At 54.0% G+C, this 19,953-nt stretch overlaps 1 protein-coding gene across 1 annotated transcript; it reads left to right on the plus strand.

Annotated features, from left to right (window-relative positions):
* Positions 1-1,587: 1,587 nt before the first annotated feature.
* Positions 1,588-19,507, plus strand: RRP1 (ribosomal RNA processing 1). The gene is made up of 13 exons (XM_037043065.1): positions 1,588-1,782; positions 2,686-2,768; positions 3,942-3,999; positions 5,947-6,032; positions 7,687-7,748; positions 10,429-10,558; positions 10,669-10,733; positions 10,965-11,134; positions 15,587-15,666; positions 16,581-16,678; positions 16,930-16,949; positions 17,885-17,998; positions 18,987-19,507. Exons 1-13 carry the CDS (start codon positions 1,650-1,652, stop codon positions 19,217-19,219), a joined length of 1,332 nt encoding a protein of 443 aa, XP_036898960.1. The 5' UTR covers positions 1,588-1,649; the 3' UTR covers positions 19,220-19,507.
* The last annotated feature ends 446 nt before the right edge of the window (positions 19,508-19,953 follow it).

Raw genomic sequence — 19,953 nt, forward strand, 5'->3', positions numbered from 1 at the left:
GCCCATGAGCAGGTATGTGGGGGAGGCAAGGCTTTCAGAAGAGCCTGCCACAGAAGAGCCTGGTCTGTAACTTTATGGATGGATGGGAGGCCAGATGTGGTTGAAGCCTGGGGAGAAGGGAAGGGAAGCCCCCCCCCAATTCATGTATAAGTAAATGAATGAATGTGTGAACAGAAAAGGGACTACATAGCAGACTCGACAAGCTCATGGGACTACACGTTAGGCCTGAAAGCTTAATTTCTGAAAGGAACCACACAGGGTGATCTGACATAAATTCCCAGCTGGGCAGGTGGTGGTGAGTAATTGCATTGGGGGCATATAGCTTCGTTAGCAAAAGGTCAATCTTTACCTTCAGTAAGCCCTGCCCATTGTTCTTATGCATCCAGGTTAACATCTCTTCAAAAAGTCAGAGTAGCTTTCTTTTCCAGGCCCTTTGTAGGCATGATCACACTGGCACTGGTGGATGACCTGGAAGCCCTGTTACCTTGCTGCCCACACACCGTCTCTATTTACTGTACATGTTCAGTGTTAACTATCCTGTACCCACTGATGTACAAGAAGTATGTCTCTCCATTCTGTTCCCTCACATGTGTTGTCACAGGTCCTTGCTGGCGAGTTCAGCATGGCCTGTGACTCCACCTGGAGAAGGTGATGGAAGCTTCCTCCTGGTGTCCTCTGGGATCTCTCCCTGTGCCTTTGTCCTGTGCTGATTGTGCTGTGTATCCTTTTGCCCTAATAACTCATAGCCCTGCATCCTCTTAGCCTAGCAGGTCATCGAGCCTGGGCTTGGAGTTCCTTGACATGTGGTCCTTTACAGAAAAAGTCTGCTGAGTCCGTTCTGTGTAAACATAAACACCACATGGACACACCTAAGAAAATAAGCAAGTATTCTTCCCTGTAATCTAACATCTACTTTATATGCAAGCTTTCCCAGTTGCCCCCAAATGATGTTTATAGCTTTTACTTTGTACCAGAGTCTAATCAAGATGTGTATATGCGCTTGTACATCCTCTTTTATATACACATTCATTCTTTCATCTACGACATTAACTCTCTGAAGACATCAGGACAGTAGTCTTCTGGAGTATCCCAGAACGAGTGGGGTAGTGATGGTCTTCTTGTGCACCTCTGCGACCTTCCTTTGTCCTGAAAGCTGAATGAAGGTCATCCTAGAGGGCCCCTAAGTGATGCTGCTGCGTGGGAGGGAGCGCCCGTGCCAGCGGTGGCAGGCCATTTGAGGAGGGACGGAGAGAGGGTTGATATTCCTGTAAACCCTGTCCCCGACCACCTTTTCAGCCCTTTTGCCATTTTCGTCTGAAAATGGGTTTTGTCTAATTCTACCATTCCTCTGCCTGTGCTCGCTGGTAGTTTTTGCTAAGAAAGAGCCTCTGTCAACAATAAGGTTAAACCACCACACCCCCTAGAAGGGGGTGCACACGCTTAGTGTCCTCTCTTTAATTCCAACTGTCTAGCGCTGTCGTTGCCGGTCTGCCCCGTGTGCGGTAAGAGCGTAAGGTCCCTTCAAGGCCGGCGCGAACGTATGACGTCAGATAATGCGCCGGCGAGACCGTCGCGGTGAGGTGACGTCACACAGCGCGCTAGGCGAACCTGCGCCGTCGCGGTTCCTAGGAATTGTGGGGACGTTCGCAATGGTTCCACGGGTGCGTCTTCCTCCTGAGATCCAGCTGGCTCAGCGCCTGGCAGGGAACGAGCAGGTGACCCGGGACCGGGCGGTGAGGAAGCTCCGGAAATACATCGTCGCCAGGACTCAGCGGACTGCAGGTTGGCGCGTGGCTTGCCAGGGCTGGGTGGCCTCGGATCCGCGTGTAGCCTCCACGTGGTCCGGCATCCCTGCATGCGGTGCTGTACAGTGACCCCGGCGGCATTTGTCCCTTTAGTTCTCCTTGTGTAGTTATTGGATTGCCACGTGAGTTTCACTGTGGTAATAGTCTCCGCGAGGGCAGGGACATGGTTGTTAACTGGTCTGTAACAGTGATTCTCGAGGGAGGTGCGTCATCATCAGCCTCAGCATCACCTGGACGCTTGGTAGGAATGCCAGCTCTTGGTCTCATCGCAGCCCTGCTCAGTCAGAAACTGGCGGTGGCCTCAGCGGTCTGCGTTAAGACCTCTGCCAGTGATTCCAATGCTAGTGCTGAAATCTGAGAACCCTTGCTCATGGAATAGGGTGCCAGACTCAGTGAGGAACACAGTAAATATTTTGAGCGATTTTATATATTTCCCTCCCTTACTAGCCTTTTAAGTCAACGTTTTGTTTTAAAATTTAAAGTGCAATAACACAGAAAAGTGCGCAGACTCTCACGTGTAGTGCCAGACGATTTATCACTGGCATATTCACGTGTATGGCCTGCCACCATCCAGCTCAGGAGATGGTGACTCTCAATTTTGAATCCCCCAGAGTGGAGTATGGTGCCCGATGCTTGTCGATTCTCTGTTCTTATTGAAAGAATGGAATGGCAGTTACCATTCCATGGGATGGGGTGTCCCTTCAGCCACAGGCCCAGTGGGTTAGGAATTAGGAGTGGAGTAGTGAGTTAGGAGGATGGCTTGGAAGGTTACCTTTGGAGCAACAGGACTTTGGTCTGCTTCATGCCGTCACATTTCTCTGGCTTTGTTCCTGGCACTGAAAGTTTGGGCTCACTTAGTCTGTTGCTGTTTCCGGTGCAGGTGGTTTCACTCATGATGAGCTGCTGAAGGTGTGGAAGGGACTGTTTTACTGCATGTGGATGCAGGACAAGCCGCTCCTCCAGGTGAGTGTGTGGAAAGGCAGAGGGAGCCGGAGCAGCAGCCTTGGTAGGAGGACAGATGGGCCCGCGGTTGACCCTGGGCGAAGCTTTAGAGCTCGGATGCTCTTTTTCCTTTAGTTGGGTGGAGGGCCAAAGCCTTGGTTAGAGGGAGTCCTGCGTGTGCCGTGAGCACCACAGCCACACAGGGGATCGTCAGGGCAGGACCTCGAGTGGGCGAAGCCTGGGTTCTGTCTGTTGTTTGGGAAACGTCACAAACTGAGCCCCAAAATGATGGAAACCAAAGGAGAGGGTCCAAGTCTTCTGGGACACAGAGTTCTCTTGTAGCTTTTTGTTAAATTGTATTTAAGAAACAAACCTTATTTTTTAGAGCAGTTTTAATTCACAGCAAAATTGAGCGGTGGGTATAGATACTCGCCATTACCTTCTGCTCCCCTTTCTCCTCCCGCCTCCGCACTCACGTGCATGCATAGCTGCCTCTGGTATTAACATCCCCTGCCAGATGGCACGTTTGTGACAGTTGGTGAGCCAACATGGACACGTCATCATCTCCCAGAGTCCATAGTTCACCTGAGGGTCACCCTGGTGACTTATGTCTGTCACTGTGGCATCTCACAGAGCAGCTTTACTGCCCTGGGATGCCAGCCTTTTTAGAACAGTGCTTCTCAGCGTGGCTCGTTAACTCTTCTTCAGGATTCCCTGGGTGGTGGGGGAGGTGCTTAAAATGCAGACACCTGTACTACAGCCTCCTATAGTGGAGCCTCTGGAGTTGCCTGTTTAGCGAGTGCAGTAGGTGGTGTGGAGACAGTGAGTGACTTACAGGGGTCTAGTTGGCCCTCTCCTTCTGCTGGTCAGGTGGCTGACATCCTGAGGCTCCCTGTTCTGACCTCTTTTGTCCCCTTCTTTCACGGTCAGGCTGTTGCTCAGGGTCAGCCTTGATCATGAGGACAGTTCCTGCCCATTGCAAGGTTCTGCCAGCCCGGCGGGGGGGGGGGGGGGGTCTTTCCCAGCAGGGGTGTAGCTTGCAAACCTCACCTGCAACTAGGCTGAAGAAGCCCGTGGAGCCTGTTCTTGTGATGAGTGGACAGTTGAGCGTGTTTGTCTTTCTGTTGTTGCTCGTTGTTGTAAAACCACGTTTCTTCAGGGGCTGAGGGAGTTTTTTTACTGTTTCCTGCACAGGAGGAACTAGGAAGGACCATTTCGCAGCTCCTCCACGCTTTTCAGACCACAGAGGCACGTGAGTACCCATGCTCCTCGGTAAGGCCAGACTTGCTGGGAGTCAGGCAGCTCCCACGCTCAGGAGGCTGCTCTAGGGTCTAGAGCAAGAGAAGCCCCCGCTGAAGCTGGTATCTGCTGGCGCTTCTGTGAGAAACGCTTCAACATGGGTTAACTCACTGACCTAAAATACACCAGCTCAAAAGTGTAAAGGGCTGGTATCTGACATTTTAAAAGTAAAACAGCAAGCTAACACAGTGTTGCCAAGCTGCTTGATTGAGTCTCACCTGGTAGTTGTGAAGTTCCTCGGGGCGCTCTCCTAACTCATTTCCGTTCTGACCAAGGTCAGTGGTTTGCAACCCTGCTCCCTGCCCATTGGGGTCACTTGCTAGTCTTTACAAATCTTGGTGTCCAGACCCTGGTCTCCTTAAGTCCAGCACTGAGAGTGGGGCCTGGGCACCAGCATTTTTGACCCTCCCACACTGCCCTGAGGGTAGCCAGGGCCAGGCAGTGTCACTGGCATGGGCTCTAGGGCCAGTGCTGGTGAGGCTTAAACTGTGTGGGCAGGTCTAGTTCAGTGGGACTTAAGCAGGCAGAGGACCGAAGTTGGGGGGTGTACAGATAGTCACAGCTGCTGCTCTCTGAACTTGGGGCGTCTCTGGCTGCAATAGAGTGATTAGTGGAGGTGGGTGGCTCTGCTCCATATTTTTTTTTAAATCCTCACCCTGGTTATCCTCCATACTTTCTGCCTTCTAAGAACGTGCAGAGGAGTTTCTGTGTTCAGCAAGAGGCCAGTCTAGAGTGTCACCCGCTGGTGCTTGAGTGAGTGAGTGAGTGAGCGCAGGCCCATCCGTACGAAACCCTCTGACCATCTGCCGCCAGAGAAGCCTGTGACAGGAGGTTAGAGGTGCCGCGTCGTGTCTGAGGTCAAGGTGTGGGCAGGGCTGGTTCCTCCTGAGGCCTCTCATCTTGGCACGTAGGTGCCATCTTCTCCTTGTGTCCTCACGAAGTCGTTCTCCTGCATTTTGAGAGTACATTTATTAAAGCTGGTGGCAATGAAGCAGGGAAGAGCTTACAACAGGAGAAGCAGTGAGAGAGAGCCTGGGTGGGCGCCTTTGGGTCACTAAAAAGTCAGAGAAAGGGGGGCCTTGGAGCAGGTTTGGGGGTGAGCCCAGGATGAGCTGCTGCTGCCCATTTTTCTTTTTTAAAGTATGTATGTATGTATGTATGTATTTATTTATTTTTAGAGCGAGGGGGAAGGTGAGAAAGAAACATCTTTGTGTGAGAGAAACATTGATCAGTTACATCTTATACAGCCCCATCTGGGGACCCGGCCTACAACCCAGGCATGCGCTCTGACTGGGAATTGAACTGGCGACCTTTTGGTTCGAAGGCCACAGCTCAGTCCATTGAGCCACACCAGCCAGGGCTGCCCCTTTCTTAATCATCTCTTTAAAGACTGTATGTTCGAATCAAGTCATTCCAAGGTCTGGGAGTTAGGGCTTCAGTATGGGAGTCTGGGGAGCACAGCTCAGCCCCCGGCACTCAGGCGTAGCTCTTGTTAGTAGGGTTTTGTGTTTGACTGGTTAGTTCAGCCAGTGGGGCAGGCTTGGTGTTGGGCAGGGCCTCAGCCCCAGCCACCCGGGAGCCGAGGACCTGGGGAGGAAGTGTCCTGAACAGCCTCCTTTCTTGCCTGTGGCTTTGCCCGCTCTTTGCACCTGTTCTTCAGAGAATGTGGCTGCCAGTCAGGGTCACAGTGAACTCTGCTTGTCTCTCTGAGGTCTCTCATAGCCCCATCATGAAGGCATATTGGTGGCACTACTTCACAGCCCTGCAAACTCGGACCGAGGACCCCAGGGTTTGGTGGCACCTGCCATCCTGACCAGGTCTCTTCGTATTCTCTCGCCTCACTCCCCAAAGCGGCTCCCGTGTTTCTCTGTGATTCTCTTCTGGCTGTTTTCCCTTCCAGAGCACCTGTTCATTCAGACCTTCTGGCAGACCATGAACCGAGAGTGGACGGGCATAGACAGACTGCGCCTGGACAAGTTCTACATGGTGAGGAGCCGCCTGCGCCCTTGGCTGGGGTCCTGAATGGTGGTGCTGGCGGTGGCGGGTATGGGAGACAGATCTCCCAGCCACCCCATCGTACTGTCCTGCAGTGTGGGGGGACCGGGCGTGTGGTGTAGCGGGGTCTGGCCTCTGAGCCTCCCTCCCCAACTGGGCAGAGGTGAAGGCTCCTGGGTGGTGTGGCTGCTGGGACCCATAAGATGGTGACCCTGGTGGCTTGTTCAGGGAGTCTAGGTCTTGTTCGGGGTGCACGTGCCCAGGACTGTGCAGCATTCGTCCCGTTCCTGAGGGCTGACGCGTGGGCCAGGGCTTCAGGCCCTGAGACGCCATGCAGACTTCCAGCTCCATGGAGGAGGGTTAAGCTTGCCACCTGGGGAATTTGCGGGGAAGCCCGTGCATGGCAGTGGAGGCCCATGCGCCGTTTGGGCTGCCGGCCTCTGAGGGCAGCCTCTTCTGGGCAAGGACAATAACATACTTGTCATATGCAGACCCCCCTTTTTCGTCCTCCTCCTGGTGCTGCATTTCTGTGGATTTCAGTTACTGGTTTTCCTCAGAAATGCCTGTCTCCATCTGCCCGGTTGAACTGCAGTCCTGTTCCATAGTGTGTTCCCTGGGACTTGGGACAGTCTCCAGATGAAGAGACGGTATTGCTGTGTGGGAGCAGGTGACCCATTGGACACGCTGAACAAGGCAGCGGGTCTCCTCGGGGCTGCAGTGACTTGTGACTGTCAGTCAGGTCAGCCACCGGCTCGGGCTTGAGCCGAGGTTATGTGGACACTGTATGCTGTAGCATTTAAAGTGTGGGCTGGCTGGTGGGCCAGGCAGAGAGCAGAGGAGGGAAGGGGGTGGATGCCAAGGCAGGGGGCCAGGAAGCAGGGCGCAGGGCCAGGCTTTGCAAGTCCACAGACCTCAAGTTTACAGACAAAGGATCTCTGATGGGAGTCAGGTGTCAGCGCACTGTTGCCGTTCGGTGTGTGCACTGGGCCTAGGCCTTACGTGGGATGGATTCTGTTGCTTTTGGAGGCCTATTTCCCCGTGTAGGACAGTTCTCCACTGTCCTGGGCACGGGAGTCCTGGCTGCCGGGTGTGCTCTGTCCTGTCTTCCTTTGCCTTTCACTACTACTGGACCTTCTGCAGGCACGCTTGGTTAACACACAGAGGGCAGGAAAGCCGGGCAAGGAATGCTGTGAACCGCTGTACTGGGGGTTGCAGGGCAGGCGTTGGGGCCGGGTTTACTGTGTGGAGATCAGAGAGAGCTCTGTTGTGGAGGGGGATGTCCTCAGTTGTCAGACCTTGTTTTTCTGGGATTTGTGCCTCTGGTGGGGAACCTGTGTGTCACTCCCTGTTCTCACTGCTGAAACTCGGACCACTCCATTGTAGTTCTTGTTCGAGGTACTGCCGTCACTGCCTGAGTGTCCTCCATAAGCCTGACTTCCGGTGCTCTTGGGGATTTGGGGCAGCTCAGCCCTGGGCAAGCAAGCGCAGTGTCCGGGCCCAGGGTCCTGAGGTTTTTGTGTCCTGTCCACCAACAGCTCCGGGGGCCCTGCTTGTGTTTGGGGCATGCAGACGGCCACGGGGCAGAGGGGCTGTCTGGGGGAGGCTGGGTCGTGCTCCCCCTAACAGGTCTCCTTTTGTGCCACAGCTCATGCGGCTGGTCCTGAAGGAGTCCTTGACGGCCCTGAGGACGAGGGGATGGGAAGAGAGGTCAGTGCTCCCAGCGCGTTCTGAGACTGTTGCTCAGCAGTCTCTCTGAATTACTTGTTGTGGGAAGATGTCGGTCTTCATGTTAAAGGGTGGCTCGGTGGTGCTTAAAAATTACAGTTTGCGTGTGTTCATAGAAATGTTTATTTCCAATCTCGATGGTAGGTTCTGTGGGTTAGAGTGAGTCTTATTGTAACGTGTACTGTGTTAGTATGTTTGGCTCTGTTATCACTGGTCATTGTTTCCAGTTCTAGAAATAGAAGTCTGGACCATTGAATTCCTCCAGACCTCTTTTGACAGTGGTGCTTGTGGTGGGGTAACCTGTGTCCCCAAACTGCAAGGGCCTGTGTTCCTGCGGCCACCAGCAGAGCAGCTCTGCTGCCAGGGTGAGGGCGGGGCTCTGCTGGGTGTTACTCCTCTCCCGACCCCTCCCGAAGGCCCCAGGGACCGAGCAGGGGGTGGGGGGGCGCTCCCCTGACAGACGGCCATTTCTAGACCTCCCAGGGCTGGGGTAGTCTGAGATCCACAGCACTAAATGGATTTCTGAATGTTCCCATTTAAATTTTTTTTAATTCATTTAAAATTTGGCTTCTTTATAATTTTGAGAGTGGTATATATTCTATGTAAAGAATTCAGGAAATTTGTAAGACGTTAAAAGGCAATTTCAACTTAACACGTAATCTTTAAGGTGATGCCTTGTTCTGTGCACACAAGTGGCACCACACCAGACCTGGCGTGTGCGAGGCTACTTTCCGTTGGACTAGTGACGCGTGGGAAACGTCCTGTGCCAGGCAGGGTTCTGTGTGGCTTGGGGGGAGGGGCAGGAGGAAGGGGCTTAGAAACCATGTGTTTTGAATTGACTGAAGAGTTTCATAGTGAACAAAGAAGGAGTTTACTTGAAGAGCATGGACACTCAACCCCGCCCCTTATGTTGGGACGGCTGCCGCGCCAGACAGTGCCGCTTACTGCATCTGTGTGGCAGGGCTTTCTGTCTCCAGAAAGAGAGGTAGCAAGGTTTTGGCCCTGGCCCACTTATTTTTTTTAAAGATTTTATTTATTTACTTTTGGAGAGGGTGAGGGAGGGAGAAAGGGACGGAGAGAAACATCGATTGGCTGCCTCCTGCACGTGCCCCAACCGGGGACTGGGCCTGCAACCCAGACATGTGCCTCTTGCTTTTCGGGATGGTGCCCAAACCAGCTGAGCTTCACTGGCCAGGGCCCGACTCACTTTTTCCTCCATCAGTCGGGATCAGTCGGGATCGGTCGGGATTGGACTATAGTTACCTGAATTTTTCTCAGTTTAGAATCCTTGTTGGGTGACTTTTTGTTGGGGCAGGAGTGCCTCTGGTTTTGAGGGGTTTTTTATTTTTTAAATATTTTATTTATATACTTTTAGAGGTATAAAAGTATATAAATTTCTCCCTAGGAAAGGTGGGAGAAAGAGAGAGAAGAATCAGAGTGTGGTTGCCTCTTGTGTACCCCCTATTGGGGACCCTGCTGTAACCCAGGCGTGTGCCTAGAATGGGAATCGAAGTAGCAACCCTTTGTTTCTCAGACTGGCACTCAGTCCACTAAGCTATACCAGCTGGGGCTGGTTTTGAGTGGTTTTCATTCTTAAGTCCCCATGAAGACCTTGAGGCCAGCGGGTACACTCATTTTCAGGACCTTGGGCTACGTTACTGAAGCGGAATAAAATGATACAGGGATGATTATATTTTACCTAACTTTTCATTGGTTTGTTATTTATTATGGAGGTAGTTTTGCGCTCGCTGTTACTAGTAGTTCAGCACAGAGATCGTTTTGAAGCACTTGGCCCCTCCAGTTGCCCTGCAGTGACCAGGGCTACGGCGCGGTGCTTCTCGCCTTCCTCCGTCCCGATGTAGCACCTAGGACCAGGTTGTCTTTTAGTGAGTGTTCATCAGCGTTAGCAGCAGCCCCAGAGGGCTCATGCACCTGCTCTGACCTGTGCTCATTTCTCCCGAGCATCACTTTTCCTTCCCTAGCCGGTGCATCCCCACTGTTGCTGTGCCCATGTCACCCAGGCAGCATCTTAACACCCACTTTCCAGCCCAGGTGCAGGGGCCTGTGTGTCGTTAGGAGCCCAGGAGTTCAGATGCACCTAGACCATGGGTCTCAGAGCTCTCTGGACCTGGAAGCCCGGGCCTCCGAAACCATGGAAACCCATACGCCAGGGGGAGGTCTGTCCTGACCTCCAGGGATCACGCATTCAGTGCAGCAGAATCCTGGGGGCAAGCTCATCCGCCTCCTGTGGCTTCCTCCTTTCTTGGTGTTCACTGTGTCCGGTTGCCTTCCCTTGCAGTCCCCAACGAGGACAGCAGGGAGGGGCATGACATGTGGTAGTGGTAGCCCCCGACCCTCCTGCTGCACCAGGCCTCTCCCCTGCATTCGTTTGGAGGCCAGGCGGAAGGCCTGTGAGTGCTTACACATCTCGTGTTTCTAGCTGAGCTTCAGCCATGCCACACACTCTGGTCAGCACCAGAGGCAAGGCCACATTAAATCGGTGATTGCAAGGGGTCCTTTGTGCTGGATGGACCTGTGCATGGTCGAAAGCTGGCCTGTTGGAGGGCAGGGCATCTGTGGCGTCTGTGCTATGCAGGCTGAGCATACCTGTGCCCTGGTGCCTGTCGTGGCTGCCGCCATACCTGCCTGTTTCCTCCTTCAGACAGACCAAGCAGCTCTTGGAGCTGCTGACCACTGAGATCCTGCACCCTGACAGCCAGGCCCCCAATGGGGTGAAGAGCCACTTCATCGAGATCTTCCTGGAGGAGCTGGCCAGAGTGGGCGCCGCTGAGGTGAGGGGCTGGGGCGTGGGCAGCAGGTTGGGCAGGGTTGGTGGTGGAGCCCCTCCCTGGGTGTTTGTGACTGAGGGTCTGAGGCAGCTCCTCTCTGACTTCTCCTGTAGCTGACGGCGGACCAGAACCTCAAGTTCATCGATCCCTTCTGCAGAATTGCTGCCCAGACAAAGGAGTAAGTGGCAGGGGCTCCTCCTGGCTGGCCTCTCCTTTTCCAATGAGCTCTTCAGGGGACTGCTTTTGGGGAGTGGCTGGCCTCTTCTGCGGAGGGGGTGAGTGGGGCCCTGTGACAGCACTTCCACAGGGGCGTGTGGCAGCAGATGGGGAGAGGCGGTCATAGGAGTCGGCGTCTCTTCCCCTCGCGGGTCCTGCCTCACTGCCTGCCTTCGTGCCTGCCCGCCCTCAGCTCCCTGGTTTTGCACAACATCACTCGGGGCATCTTTGAAACGATTGTGGAACAGGCCCCATTTGCCATCGAAGACCTAATGGACGAAATGGAGGAGGAGGAGGAGGAAGAGGGTGATGAGGAGGAAGAGGACGTGTCATCCAAGAAGCTGTTCAGGAAGCCACCTAAAGGTGAGGATGGCAGTGCATTCGATGGGACACGCCCACCACCTCTACGCCAGCCTGCCCTGGTTCCAGCCAGCTGTGCGTCTTCTGGGATCCCTGCCCTCATCTTCTGTCTGATCTTGTTTCTGCCCTTTCCCCCAAAGTCTGTGTTTGGCCCGGCAGCCAGGACGCCCTTTAGAAAAGCTCGCTTTCCCAACCCTCCCTTTGGTCACCATCCTGACTCTCCTGGCTTCTCTAGTCTTGCTGGTCTCTGCCCTCTGTCATTCCGGGGGTCCTACCCTGACCACCCTGTTGAATGTGTAGCTTCCCAGCCCCCACCCCGCCTCACTGGCTCGCCATTGCCCTTCCTGGCACAGGTCACTTACAGTTACAGAAGTTGCTTGCTCGTTGATCTGAGCCCATCTTCCCCACTGCGTGTCGGCTTCCCCAGTCAGGGAGCTCTGTCGATCACAGCTGTACCCGCAGGCCAGGAGCATCAGTTGGTTCAGAGGCCAGGGGTCTGGACAGAGTGGATGACTGAATGAATGAACTAAGGGAACGTACCTGGAGTGGGTGGCCCACTGCAAGCTTGGGGGCAGTGGCAGCCAGTCTGGCCAGTCTTGATACTGATGGGGGTCCTTGTGGGACCTCAGCTGCTCTTCGGTGGCCTGTGTCTTGTGTGTGCACTGTGTATTGTGTCCTGTGGCTGTGGCAGGAGTGTCATTGTTCACCAGCTTCAGGACCCTTACCCACCTCCAACTCTTTGGCAGTGAAGACACATAGCAGAGTTTGCCGTTTTAACCACTTTTAAGTGCACAGTTCGTTGGTGCCAAGTACGTTCCCATTGTTGTGCAGCCATCCCCACTGTCCGTCTCAGAACATCTCCACCTTCCCGAACAGACCGTCCCCGTGAAACTGCCCACACCCCTTCCCAGCCCCTGGCACCCCCTCCTCCTCTCTGCCTTCATGAATTTTACTGCTTTATGGGCCTCATGTTCATGGGTCATACAGTACTTGTCTTTTGTGCCTTATCCCACTCAGCCTAGTGTCCTCAAGGCTCACCCACGTGGAAACCCCTGTGGCAGGTTTTAAGGCTTGGTGTCCGTCGTGTGTGTGGGCCATGTGTTGCTTGCCTGTTCATCTGCTGACGGGCACTCGAGTTCTTTCCACATTTCCTCTGTGTGAGTAATGATGCTGTGAAGGCGGGTATACGGCCCAGCTGTGTACTTCTTTACTGAACAAGCGGAATGTTTTGTGAAACATTTTTGTTGCAAGATTGTTGCCTCACTGTATGAAAATAACACAGCCAAACTCAGGACTTGTAGAATTGAGATAGTATTGCTCATCGTCTGACACAGTAACGACTAACAAAAGCTTCAGTGCCGGTGCTTTCCAGTGGAAAGGTCACTGAGTGACCCAGTCCGGGAGACGAATGCAAGCAAGTTCCGGTATTGTGTAAGGCTTGAGGTAGCCGTGCTATCCTTGAATCACATAAACTTTTTAAGTTAAATCATTTTTTCCTATTTAATTTTTATTATATATTTTCCTATTACCATTTAGTCCCCTGATACCCCCTCCTCCCAGCAATCCCCACACTGTTGTTCATGCCCATGAGTCCTTTTTCCTTTTTGCTCAGTCCCTCCCCGCCACTAGCTGTCACCTGCTGTTCTCTATGAGTCTGCCTCTGAATCACTTTTTGAAATTATTTATTTTTTAAGATTTATTTATTTTTAGAGAGAGAGCAAAGGAGGGAGAAAGAGAGGGAGATAAACATCAGTGTGTGAAAAATACATCAATCAATTGCCTCTTGTACATCCCCAAATGGGGGACCTGGCCTGTAACCCAGGCATGTGCCCTGACTGGCAGTCAAATCTGCGACCTTTTGGTTTGAAGGCTGGCACTCAGTCCACTGAGCCACACCACCCAGGGCTGAATCACATTTTTATAACTATATTTTAGCACAGAATTTCAGGGATTCTGCATATTATAACGGTAGCCAAGCCTAAAAATTACAGGGTGCTGTGAAAAAATGCATGGTGTGTTAGAAAGTTAATCGGCAGTTATTAGAAAGTTAAAGGGTGTTTCCTTCCAGTAGTATAATTGTTTCTTTTTTGCTAATGTTACTAAAAGTTGCTATTTTTTAAACCTTTTATCCACTATTAATTTAAAACAACTATGCTAGATTGTTTCCTACTTTATGTAGGGGGTTCCATTGTCACCCCTCAGCGGGGAGTTTGTGCATTTCCCCCACATTCTTCACTCCAAAGCTCTCTAGTTCTGCAGGGCTACATGGGGGCACCTGGTCAGCCAACCATCCTCACAACAAGATTTGCTGACAAGTCCCGGGTTTTCTGCATGAGCTTCATTAAGTTCAGTTGCTCCTCCTGACAGAGGAGAGCAGGGCTCACCAGCAGCTTTCACACTTCCCGAGGTGCCTGACTCACCTTGTTTGTTCTTGTTTGTTCGGTGCCGCCCCAGCCTCAAGCAGACCTCGGTAAACACCTTCCCCAGAGTCCCTGTGCTGAGTCGCTGATCGGCACTGTTCCAACTCCGCTTCCTGTCGTCGCCCATTATGTTTCTCTGAAGTTACACCCTGACATCGGATTCGTGCAGGGGCTTGCAGTGTTTTTCTCTGAGACCCTGCCTTGAGTCATTCTGGGCGGATTGCCAGAAGTGGGACCACTGGCTCGTTTGGTAATTCTGTTGGCAGTGTTTTGAGGAACCACTGTCCTTCCACAGTGCTGCCCTACTTGACATTCCCACCAGCAATGCACGAGGGTTCGTGTTCTCCACGTCCTCGCCACACTTGTCCTTACCTGTTTACTTTCATGGCGGCCGCCCTGTGGGGCTGACCAGATGTCTGGTGTGGTTCTGAGCAGCATTTCCCTGATGACTGCTATGTGCTCATTGGCACTCGCATGTCTTCTGTGGGAAAAGGCGTGTTCAGGCCCTTTGTCTTCCAGCTGGTAGTCTTGTTGAAGTTAGGGGTCCTCACTGTGTTCTGGATGCTGGCCCTGTACCACAGGTGTGATTTACGGGGGATTCTCCCATCTGAGTTGTGTGTCACTCTATTGGTAGTCTCTTTCAGTGCACAGCATTTAAGAATTTTCATTAAGCTTATTTTGTTTGTTGTGGTCTCTTGTTACCTGTGCCTTTTGTCTCATGTCTAAGAAACCATTGTCCCATCCAATGGCACAAAACTTTTGTCTTGTTTTCTCCTAAAAGTTTGATTGGCTTAGGTTTATATTTAGGTTGTTGATCCAGTTTTCTTTTAAATCCCACCCAAAGATTATTTATTGATTCTGGAGAGAAAGGAAGCAAGAGAAACATTGGTTGACTCCCGTGTGCACTGTGACTGCAGAGGGGATTGAACCTGCAACCTGAGTCTGCCCTGACCGGGAGTCGAACCTCAAGCCTTTGGTGTACAGGATGAGGCTTCAACCAACTGAGCCGCCTGGCCAGGGCTCGTGGGTCTGTCTGGCATTAATTTTTGCATGTGGTGTTAGGGAAGGATCCAACTTCACTCTTTTATCTCTCATACATGTCCCACAGGGGATTGAACCCAGAACCCAGTCATGTGCCCTGACCAAGAATCGAACCAGTGACCTTTCACTTTGCAGAATGATGCCCAGCCCACTGAGCCACACCAGTCAGAGCTCTCCTCCAACTCTTTTTTTTTTAAGATTTTATTTATGTATCTTTAGAGGGGAAGGGAAGGAGAGAGGGAGAGAAACATCAATGTATGGCTGCCTCTCGTGCGTCCCCCGCCAGGAAGCAGGAACTGGCCTGGCCTGGCCTGCAACCCAGGCATGTGCCCTTAACCGGGAATTGAACCGCGATTGTATGGTTTGCAGGCCCATGCTCAATCCACTGAGCTACACCAGCCAGGGCTCTCCTCCAACTCTTAATGCCCTCACGGGACTGCTTCTCTGCTTTATTAGTTGGCCCCCCTCCCACACCCCCAGCATGTTCTCTGGCTGTCCTGTGTCCCACCTGCCTCTCTCTCTCACTCTCAGCAGCTGAGTCACTCTGTCCTCATTCTCTGCCACACACACCTGGCCCTTGTGGCCACCTGTGGTACAGAAGTTTCCTTCTGTAGGCAGTGACATCAGAGCCCCAAGCGATCTGGAACATTGTCTCCGACGGGCTCACTTTGGGAACTTCTGATACCGCATTCGCCTAAGAGGCCCCTCATAATTTCCTCTTCATTCCAGTCCTTAAGGGCTGACTGGTCAGGCCTTGCATCGTCTGGGAGGTCTCCCTTGTTTCCAGGTCTGTGGTGGCCCAGCTTCCCTCAGCATAAGGCCCTCGGGGTCCCCCACAGGGTGCCTGGTGTCCCGTGCTGTGGGCCCCCAGACTATACCGGCACGCTCTGCTCAGGTAGTGGGCCCTGGCAGGTGGGGCTGGGTCCCAGGGGCATGTGTCAGGGCCTTTGACACTGGGGTATGTCCTTGAGTTCACGGAGCCCTTTCGTTCTAGGTGCCTTCTGTGGGACGGACTCGGACGTGGGTGAGGAGTGGCCCGAAGATGACGAGGATGGCACTGGCACTGTCCTTCAGGTGGGTGGCCTGGGCTCGTGGGCTGGGCTCCTGGCCTCTGCCCTCTGCCACACTGTTGACTCGGGAGCTGGGGGAGCTGGAAGGGAGGAGGTGCTGTGAGTGGGGGTGGCAGCCGTTGGCTGAGACGCGGGGTTCCCCCGTCTGCAGGAGCACGATCCTTGAGCACGGGGCTGGGGGGACGGGAGGCTGGGGTCAGAGAATTCGTCATTGGTCGGCCGCCCTAGGACTGCCCCTGCTGCTGCCCGGGGTGCTGAGCAGGTGAGGTGGTGCGGCCCAGGGGCTGGCGGCGGCTCCCCGCTGCAGTCAGGTCATCAGGCAGGACCTGTGACTTCAGAACAGGGAGTGTGGGATACTTACAAGTTTAAAGCACTGATGACTTGTGGATTAGATAGATTTTGGATCTCTCGGGTTAAATAAAATTTTTTTTTTTTTTTTAAAGAATGGGTTTTTTTTTTTTTAAGATTTTATTTATTTATTTATATTTAGAGGGGAAGGAGAGAGGGAGAGAAACATCAATGTATGGTTGCCTTTTGTGCATCCCCTGCTGGGAGTTGGCCTGCAAGGAACCGGCCTGCAACCTGGGCATGTGCCCTGACTGGGAATCAAACCGCGATCAGCTGGTTCGCAGGCCCGCGCTCAATCCACTGAGCTACGCCAGCCAGGGCTTAAATAAAATTTTTTAAGAGTCATTTTACGTGTTCTCACATGGCTACCAGAGGATTTAAGTTTGCAGAGAGGCTCACTCCCACCACATTTCCATGTTGCGGCTCTGCCCTGGAGTAGGCTACCGAGGGGACAGCAGGAGGACATTGGGGAGTGTCCTTGTGGTCCAGGGGTTTGTCCCTGCTCGGTTTGCATCCTGGCAGCCCCTGGGCGGTAGCTGACTCTTCGCCTCTGTGGTTTCTCTGAAACAGTTTGACTATGAGGCTGTTGCCAACAGACTGTTTGAAGTGGCCAGCCAGCAGGGCACCCCCTCTCTGAACAGGAAGCGTCTCTACAAGGTGATCAGAAAGTAAGTGGTTTTCCGAAGGGGGTGGCCTGTCCTTCCCCCTGCCCTGGGGGTGCCCCTTCCCTCTCAGGTGGCTTCAGCTGGGGGGAGGGGTCAGTCCTCAGCTTCAGAGCTCAGGCGGGGAGGGGCCCATGGGGGGCTACCATGCTGCTGGCCGGGAGGTGGTGGGGCTTTGGGGAAGCCTGCTCCTGTATGCCCTCATCCCTTCCCCGGGAGCCATGGCCATGGTGAGTGACTGTCTCTTGTTCTTGTAGGTTGCAGGACCTTGCTGAAGGTGAGCACTGGGCCTGGCCCGAGGAGAAGGCCTTTCTCCCCTTCTCTCAGGAGAGCACTAGACCGCGTGTTTGCCCGCGTACTCTGCGGAAACAGTCAGCAGAGGCCTCTGTTTCTTTGGGAGAGAGGCAGGCCAGGGCTTCTGCAGCTCGCCTTGGTTCGGTGCTGTGGTTCTTGGGCCTAAGCATGAGAACGCTCAGTGCTGGGTCCAGGGCAGGCTGGGGTTCCAGAGCCTGCACTTCCCAGGGAGTTCCTGGGCACACTAAGGCTGCTGGTCTGCAGCAGCCACGTCTCAGTGCGTGGCTGGCGGAACTGGCACAGTCTATCCTGAGGACAGTTTTCTGGAGGTTTACGATTGGAGACTCAGCAGTCTTTCCCTGACATTTCATTACCAACATTTTTGCACGTGTAGCAGAGTTGAAAGGACTTTACTGTGAAGACCTGCACATCCACCCCCTCAACTCTGACGTCGACATTTCACTGTCTTGTTTTATTGCCAATCTACCCATTGAGCTTCCCCTCCCTCTGTGAGGCCAGACCCCTAAATACTTTGTGCTCATCACGAACCGAAGTCCAGTGTTGAGATGAAATTCACGGATGGTGGAACGTATGGAGACTGAGCATTGGAGGGTTCTGACCGCTGCATCAGCCTTTGTGACTTGAACCCCATCCACTGCCCTAGAAAGTTCTTTTGAGCCCCTTCCCAGCATAAGCATTTTTAAGAAGTGGGCCACAGCGTGGCCTAAATGCTTCAGTAATAGGCTCTTCTGTGGTGTGCTGACTGTGGCTTTGAACTGAGTTGTGGGGGCGTCGGGACAATGCCTGCATGCGGCTTGGGGAGGGAGGGGCTGCTACTGGTGTCCAGTGGAGCAGTGAACACGGAACTGACCCAGGCCTGCCTTCGGCCCCTGACCATCTGTTTGCCTGGGTCCTTAGGTCTCTTCCCTGAGGATGACATTCCAGAAAAGGCCTACAGGAAACTGCTGGAAGGGAGGCGGGAGAGGAAGGCGAAGAAGCGTTTGCCCAAATCCCGGCTGCAGAGCAAGGCAGGTAGGACTCCTGCCTGCAGATGGTGTGGGGGCTCTCCCAGCCGTGGTCCCGGGGAGCACGCCTGCGTTGTCTCCCCGAGGCTGGCCTGCAGGTGTGATCCCTCCTTGCCTGGGGCCAGCCTCGGGCTTGTCTGGTTGCTCAGGCTGCTCGCCATCTTCCCCACTCCTGTCGGCAGTTTCAGTCCGGGCGGCTGCTTTCTGAACCTTTTCCACCTTTGGTCTCTGCGTACCTGGTGGGTTTTGACCCATCTGCTTGCCGTCCTGGGTGTCCTCTTGACATGGTTCACCTCACTGTGCTCCCCTCGATTTCCAAGGCTTTTCTCTGCCCCTCTTGCCCTTCCTTCCCTCCTCAGCTTGTCCGCACAAGTGCGGTGAGAATACGACAGCCCTCACACCCCAGGGCTGCTCCGTGCTCCTGTCGCCACAGGCCCTGTGCCCACTGCAGCCCACGGGGCTGCTTGCTGCAGTGGAAATGGACTGTGCCCCTGCATGGGCCCTCGACTCACCCCCTGCCCTGACCCAGGCCACCCTCCTTCATGTTATTTTACCCTTAGGCCTGTGGCAGGCACAGGCCAGTTGCACACCTTTTCCAGGCCAGCCCCCAAACGCCATCTCATAGCTCTGTTGCGCACCAAGTTGGCTCACAGCTCCTAGCCCTGCTTTCCAAGCCTGTCCCTTCTGACCACGTCACCTCCAGCCCCCAGCACACTGAGCCTGGGCCTGCCCCCTCTGTCATGTCTTTGCCCTGATCCTGGCCTCACGCTGCTCTGTCCGAGACCACGTTTCTTGTGTCAGGAGCCAGCACATCAGCACTGGTGCAAGGCCCTCAGCTGGCTATTGTGTGTCTGCTCCTGAGTCTGGCAGTGCTTCTGTGTCCTTGCTGCCATGTGCTCTGTGCTGCCCCAGGGCCGGCACCTTCAGTCGGTGTTGGTGTGAAGCAGCCCCGCCAGGCCTTCGCACCCCCCATTCAGGTGGCCTTGCTCTTTCAGGGAGAGGTGAACGGAAGGACCAAAATGCAGACCTGAGTTCCAGATCAGAGAGGATGAGGCAATGGCAGGGCACGGGGGCTGACCCTGCTGCAGCCCAGGAGCAGCGCAGGGGTCGTGACAGGAGAGGGGCATGCAAGAGGAGGCGGCGGCCTCAGGCAGCGGCCAGAGCGAAGGCACCCGGCTGCCAGGAGCCAGACACAAAAAAGAAGAGGACTCAGAAGAGTGAGAAATGATGCCACCAGGCCTGGCCTCGGCAGGACAGCGCTATCTTCGTGGCTCCTCCCAGTCTGAACCTTGCTGAGTGAGCGAACAGGTCAGGTGGGCTGTGTTCCCAAGACTCTGGACATGGTCAGAAGGTCAGCACTGAATGAGGTTGGCTGTCAGTCACTCAGTGGCTTTGTGCTGACCTTGGTTAGGCAGGAACCCTGGACTTGGAGCTCTCTGCAAACAGCTCTCCCTGGCAAGGCAGAGGACCTGCCACCGGGTGAGATGGCTGTGAATAAAGTGCCGCACAGTTCTTAGCGGTGGAGCCCTGGCCATCTGCGCCGACACGGGAGGGTGTCCGGGGGCAGATTCACAGGTGCTGGTTCCCAAATAGGGTTTACATTTTACACCCATCTGGGGGTGGGGGGCGGAATCTGTTTATACATTTCTTGAACCCTGGAAGAGGAGGTTAAGTACAAGTTGGTGGTGGGCCTTGGTGCTTTGGGTTGATGTGCCCAAGGTGGGAAGGGCAGCTGCTCTGCTCACCCTCCTCTTCTGTGACACAGGCAGAGCTGGATCCGTATCTAGTGGGCACACCCGCTGTTCCCCGCACCTCTCAGCGCCCTCGGATTTGGTTTCAGCCCCCAGTCATCCCTGGGGATCTGAGCAGCTGTGTGTCCAACCCTGGCCAGAGTGGTCACAGAGCACCTGCTGGGCGGGGTGCGCGGTAAGGAGCCCCGGCCCCCGAATCCCAGTCAGATGG

This window comes from Sturnira hondurensis, unplaced genomic scaffold, assembly GCF_014824575.4.
Source record: "Sturnira hondurensis isolate 20B ecotype Veracruz unplaced genomic scaffold, ASM1482457v3 Scaffold0003874, whole genome shotgun sequence".
Lineage (NCBI taxonomy): Eukaryota > Metazoa > Chordata > Mammalia > Chiroptera > Phyllostomidae > Sturnira > Sturnira hondurensis.

Coding starts and splice junctions, on each gene's coding strand:
- RRP1 (XM_037043065.1), top strand. CDS start 1,650: ATGGTTCCACGGGTGCGTCTTCCTCCTGAGATCCAGCTGGCTCAGCGC. Junction 4,000..5,946: donor TTTTCAGACCACAGAGGCAC/GTGAGTACCCAT, acceptor TTTCCCTTCCAG/AGCACCTGTTCATTCAGACC. Junction 16,679..16,929: donor CTCTACAAGGTGATCAGAAA/GTAAGTGGTTTT, acceptor TTGTTCTTGTAG/GTTGCAGGACCTTGCTGAAG.